The 6,731-nt window shown below is 36.1% G+C and overlaps 1 protein-coding gene across 1 annotated transcript; it reads left to right on the forward strand.

The window, feature by feature from the left end:
• Positions 1-1,576: 1,576 nt before the first annotated feature.
• LOC139136251 (beta-galactoside alpha-2,6-sialyltransferase 2-like) lies at positions 1,577-5,831 on the forward strand. Its single transcript, XM_070703982.1, has 4 exons — positions 1,577-2,209; positions 3,219-3,433; positions 3,890-4,061; positions 4,528-5,831. The coding sequence occupies exons 1-4, from the start codon at positions 1,852-1,854 to the stop codon at positions 4,770-4,772; spliced, it is 990 nt and encodes a 329-aa protein (XP_070560083.1). The 5' UTR covers positions 1,577-1,851; the 3' UTR covers positions 4,773-5,831.
• The last annotated feature ends 900 nt before the right edge of the window (positions 5,832-6,731 follow it).

Consider the following 6,731-nt stretch of genomic DNA (forward strand, 5'->3'; position numbering starts at 1 on the left):
CGCAGTGTATTTGAATAAGAAATTTTAGGACATAACCGCTTAGCTTTTCTGAACTAAAAATTTTGTTACAATATTTTATTTGCTGCAATCAAATTACCTTGTGTTAATTTTCTTGTGTGTTTTTCAGCCGCTTAGACGCGTACCTTTTCCCATTTAGAGTGGACGCAAAACAAAGAATTTAATTACTTTGGCCTTATGTCTCCTGATCGATATCCTGTGTGTATATACTATAATTAGATCGAGTACAGATCTAACCATAGTCACAACTCATGACTTTTCATGGATTTCACCGATCTTCAGACGACAAATGGAATTCGATTGACTTTCTGACAGTCTTTTGTGTTTGACCCTTCGGTCCTTTGATTTCGTTGGTGGATCAAGTACAAGTGGGCGGCACGGGAATTCGAAAGGCAAGGTTTATTTTTTCAAGTCTGAATATAGAGATAATTATTGAGAGGGCTTGACGTACATGTATCCTTCGTTGATAACATAGCTGTTCAGCCAGGTATGGACTCTCTCACAGCCCCTCCCCGGCTACGCCTCAGACCATAATACCGCCCTCAGGAGGGACCGTGCCTCAGCAGTTGAGCTGAGCGAATCCACAGACACCCGTGGGCTGGGTAGTCTGCTATATAGATCAATCGATTTTCTGCTCGATCTATCGATCCCATAATCGATCTGCCCGCCACTGCAACCTAAATACCCCAAAGTGTGAAACATATGGGTATTTAGGTTGCAGTGGCGGGCAGATCGAGTATGGGATCGATAGATCGAGCAGAAAATCAGGTAACTGGTTAATTTCATCAATTTCACAAGATAGTCACAAAACGTGTTTCAAAGGCTGATATAGTGAGAAACTCTATTGATCCAGCAGACTACCTAGCCCACGGATAACTGTAAGCGAAGCGAGCCGGCGAGGGCTGTTAACACCTGTTTTTACGATTTTTAAATATTTTCAATTTTTGTTTTGATTGGTTGTTAAAACTCCGCCCACACTTTTCCATTTTGCCTGCCATTGGACCAGCTTTCGAGATAGACATGTCTCCTATGAGATAACAAGGGATGTCAGTATTGATAGCACACAGAGAAGTCTCTTTTATGGTCAGTTTTCTGGCTTTAGGACACCTTGTTAATATGTTACTCACAAATGTTAGCAATGTTACTCATGAATGAGATGTTCAGTTTAAAGAGTTTATTTGACACCTAAATAATTGTACATTGTTGAAGAGGAAAATGATTTGTGAGTGTTTAATTTGGAGAGTAAAAATCACCGGTCGATAACAGTACACTTGTCAATGAGTACACACACATACTAATGTGTTGACAGGATCAGAATTTCAATATGCTTTATGAAGCTACCGCTAGAAATTGTAATAATAGTAAGCAGTTCTCACATATCTAACAACTTAAAAACAATTTATTTATTTGCTTTTGTTTGTTTGTTTTTTCATTTATTTGCTTCATTTATTTTATTTTTATTTCTTTGTTAGACTGACAAATATTAATATACTTGAAGCACATCTTTTCAACACACCCAAATTATTAACAGATATTTCATATCTTTGTTCTGCAGGATATGCTGTCAAGACTGTAACGGGACTGCCATCATCAGTTACCAAACGCATCTCTCCTCGATTATGACAAAATACCGAAACTTGGAACGAGTATGCTTTGTGATTTGTGTGAGCAGTATTTTCACAGTAACAACTGTATTCGGGAAAGCGGAAATTATAAAAGTTCTGTAACATGCGACCTAAAATATAACAATATTTCAAATAAAGATAAGTTGGGATCAGCATCGCGAGGGGGAGGAGATGGGGTCAGCATCGCGAGAGGGGGGGGGATGACGGAATGGATACTCGCGATGTAATCAGAGACATAAATTATGCATACAACATGTCAAACCCGATACTCAGGTCTTACCTTAATCAATATGAGAGCATGTTTAGCAAAGGTTTGTCAAACTTCCAAAAGTTCGATAAAAGATCAAAAGGTTGGACAACGGCGAGTGCATCGGACGCCCTCTGTACAATGAAAACTAAAGCCTACATCAAGATTATTGATGGAATTACAAGCCCAATTAGAGAACTTGGACTCGGAAAATATTTTCAAAATGCCCCTCTCATCAGCAAAACTCCCTTGTATAGAACTTGTGCGATCGTCGGAAGTTCAGCTTTCATGAAAAATTCTGAACTTGGAGCTGAAATCGGTGAGTAAACTGTCTTCTCTGAGTAAATCGTATTCAATGATCTTTTGCAGTTACAGCGTTTACGAATCGTGATATGATTATTGTGTTGTTTTCAAGTCAAAGGGTCGTCTTCCAACTCCGCTACAAAGGCCTACGTATACATACAACAATGTCAATTCGGTTGTTGAAAATACATTTTTGGATTTAAACAGAGAGGATTCTCTCAAATCATGCACAACACTCATTCAAAACTCGGACGTCGCATTTGCAACAACCCGTCGACTCTGAAAGACTATAGGTGTAACTTTTGAGAGTATTTCCAACGTTTGGCACAGTGACCACTGAAGTTTACTCATGATTTCCAAAGGCTTAAAATTTCCCGGAGGAAAGTTTGACATAAAGTTCAAGTCTTTCAATTTCGAGACTTGTATACGTACTACCTTACGGATAAAAATGGACATAAAAATTTAAACAGATCGCTCAGAATAATAAAGGACCTGGCATTTTGGCTTGATTTTTAGAATAGAACCACACTGAATATAATCAAATGTATGGCATACACCACCAACAGATAATTACGATGCATGATCCGTAATAGAATAAATATGAATATTTCTTCCCAGGGTCGGTCACGCATACTGAAACAACACTCATTTATGCATTCTGCATAAATGTATAATAATCAGTCACGTGACGAAGAAATGACGAGAATAGCATGACGACATTACCGCCTATGCCCCTAGTTTCATCTATTAACATTAGAACAAGCAACTTCATTTTACACATGGACAGAACACAATGGAAAAATTCAAGCTTTGATCTGTCATTAGACATCTTCTGTCTTTCTCTATGAGTGAGAAAAAACATTATTAGGTAAAATTTCAGTGATTCCAATAGAGTGGGTGGATCCTATTATATGGAAAAATAGGGCGACTGAAGTTTTCTCCAAACGTTTATCTATTTGCAGGTATATCCCACAGCCAATTTTATTTTGTCTCTCTTAACGATATTATCACTTTAACAATTGCAGATCTACATGATGCCGTCGTGAGATTTAATTTCGCTCCGGTAAAAAATTTCGAACGAGACGTCGGAACGAAAACGACAATAAGAATAATCAATAATCAATTCCTTGAGAAAAAAGAGTTCACAGAGCAACTTACGAAAAGGAAAGACATGTTGAAAGACACCACATTAGTGATATGGAAGACAACGGATGGAATTTACAATGGAAATCTTTATCAGGTAAGATTGCCGTCATAAGATGCATTCAATCAGCGCCCGTAACTACGTCACTAAATACGCAATTGTAATGATAGTAGCATGTGGATAGTGCAGTGGTCTACTTCAATTTTGGGTTTTAAAAATGTACAAAATTGCCGCATAGAAAGTATGTAAGTCAATAAGTAGGAATCTCTGCAGAACTGTTTCAGTTACAGGCTTTTGGGTTACGGTTAGGGTGTCAGGGGGTAAGGTGTAGGGTGTAAGGGTGTTGGGTGTCAGGGTGTAGGGTCTCAGTGTGTCCATAAAAATGTGCAAAGTGTTGCAAAAATCTTAATCTATAAGTCTTTTCACTTTCATGTTTAATCGTATACAAGATTTAGAATTGGTGTTCAGCTCCGCTGTTTGATGTACATGTCATTGCACTATTTGATGTATTCATTTTGGAGATATATAACCAATCTATGCCCGTTCCTGCAGTGGATGAAACGCAGTAAAACCTTCATAACAGCTTACTCAGAGTGGACTTCAGAACTTTCAACAAACCCAATGTATGTCGTTAATCCGGTTTCACTATGGCGTGGGTGGGATGTTATCCAGGAGTTCTATAACGAACCCCTCCCACCCCATACCCCATCCTCGGGATTTGTTGGTGAGTTGATAAATAACTAGATGAACGAATGAATAAAATAGATGAATGAATGAATGGATGGATGGACGGATGAAGGAATAGATTAGTGAATGAATAGATAGACAGACAGACAGATAGATAGATAGATAGATAGATAGATAGATAGATAGATAGATAAATAAATAAATAAATAAAAACTATATACATAAGTAAATAAATAGACTTTTTGTGTAAATACCACACACACACGCGCGCGCGTATGTATGTGTGTATGTATGTATGTATGTATGTATGTATGTATGTATGTATGTATGTATGTATGTCTCATGGGATTTTTAGTTATCAATTCGTTATATTATAAGAACTCTTATGTAATTTGTTTGTGCGCACATTTGTCTGTTGAGACTGCGTGCGACATCTTAACGCGATCTGTCACTGTCGTCTCCGTACTAATGTATGCCTTGTTTCCTATCCATGCATCTTAAAGGAGTGCTGTTGATGCTACCGCAATGCGAAGAAATTGACGTGTATGGTTACGTACGACCGAACTGGAAGGCTCATATCACTTGTCACTACTTTGCTGAGAAGTGCCCACCTCAGCCCAAACAGGCATATCATCCTGTCAGAGCAGAGCGCCATCTTCTGTTGAAGATGAACAGTGGAGATTTAGCCGAGGTGAAGAACAAGGGACGAGTTACTTTACCAGGTTTTTCAAATGTAACTTGTGTTTGAGTCAAATATGCTACCCCCATTTTCGAAAACACGAAGACATTGTGCTTAAAGTACTGGTTCTCTTTCTGTACAAAAAAAATATTTCGCCTTGATTATTTGAGAATAAAAGATAAGCTATATTATTAAAATGAAAAAAAATAAATAAATAAAACGTGACCGTCTCAACTGAGCAAAGTTATCAACATAGTTCACATTACAAACAAAGCGAAGACGATTATCTTGTTATATACTACGTTGAATATCGCGGTTTAGCGGTCTTTTAGATTATATGATGTTATTGAAACCAGTCCTCAATTTAAAGAGTTTGTAATCTCAAAACATGTTATAGAAAGAAAAGAGAAATTTAATAATTGTGACTTGGTGGATTCACTAATCAATGGAAACACTTATTCCGCCCAAATTTTAAAGATATTCGTTTAATTCGTTTTAATTCAATTCTTAAAACTGTCATTGATACTGCGATAATTTATACAAAAGGACCATCTCGTTTATTTTGGTGAATTTGTCACTTTCCCATGTATAGACTGTATTTTAACTTTTGACAAGTAAATTAGTTCAGGACTTCAATTCAAACGTAAACAATAACAGTTCATTTAACATGTATAAACGCTGTGTTGACAAGGTAGACAGTTGGTGTTTCAACATGAATGGGAGAGTAGAACAAGAACAGTAAATTGACATACAAAGCAAAATTCGTGAAAAAGCATTACAACTAAAGGCCCTTTATTAGAGCTGTTTGGATATGAAAAACAGGAAACTATGAATTCGCTGTATATTTGCGTCAGGTTTTAGACAACTATTATCTCAAGTATGCACTTTCTATAAAGAAACCATAACACGATTAGAACTAATTTGGGATAATTGGGTGTTCATATTTTTCACATTTCTGAATAATATTAGGGGCTCTATAGCTGAATGTTGCAATATTACAAATTACTCATAAAACAAAGAAAAGCAGATAAGCTTACGTTTGTAAATTAAACTGAAATTACTTCACCATCCAATTATCCAAAATTAGTTCCAATCGTGTTCTCTCCATACTTTTGTACATTGACTAACATTATGAAATCTTTTGTGTAAACACTACAATGCTAGCTATGTTCCAATAAAAAAATTCTTGAAATACAGAAACGTATCTGTTTGGATTATCATCTAATTACTCAAGTTCTTACCAGCGAAGTGAAAAGAACCGACCCCATTCCGAATCAGAGTCAAATAATATACTTGCTGTTACTCTTATCACTTACGAGAACAGATGGCTGCTAGCTCATAAATCCAGATATGAACCAATGCAGATGTTATTTTACGTAAAGTTATTTTTAATATCACACGCACATGTCTGCATTCATGAGAAAGATTAACCATTTAACAAATTTTAATCAGAAGAGCACAAGATCATAAGATTCCGAGCAGTATACACACCATTGTCATCACAAATAGCTACCCTTATTTTAATATAAATGAAAGCGAAAAGTGTAACTCTAATGCTTGTCCACAATGATGGGAAATGTGCGTTCTGTTTACCCAGAATAACAATTAATCACTGAATATGATGTATATTACTGTAAAATAACGACATTAGATGTTGTGCCTTCAGCATTAGAATTGCCCGAATTTTCTCTCAGGCTAGACTCAAGGAATTAAAACTACGAAACAGTATATGAATAGCACGCAATCTGTTCTTATGCCATTATCATAGGAAACCAACACAATCGTTAACATAGGGGTAGGAACATTTGTACTGATGTGTGTATAGATGTCAGCATATATATATATATATATATATATATATATATATATATATATATATATATATATATATATATCCAAGGGGATTGCACTATATTTCATATATATATATTATATATATATATATATATATATATATATATATATATAGACACGTATGTGTATAGCAAACGTAGTTACAGGGTCAATGATTGCTGACGATGTCGAGAA

Source organism: Ptychodera flava, chromosome 7, assembly GCF_041260155.1.
Source record: "Ptychodera flava strain L36383 chromosome 7, AS_Pfla_20210202, whole genome shotgun sequence".
NCBI lineage: Eukaryota > Metazoa > Hemichordata > Enteropneusta > Ptychoderidae > Ptychodera > Ptychodera flava.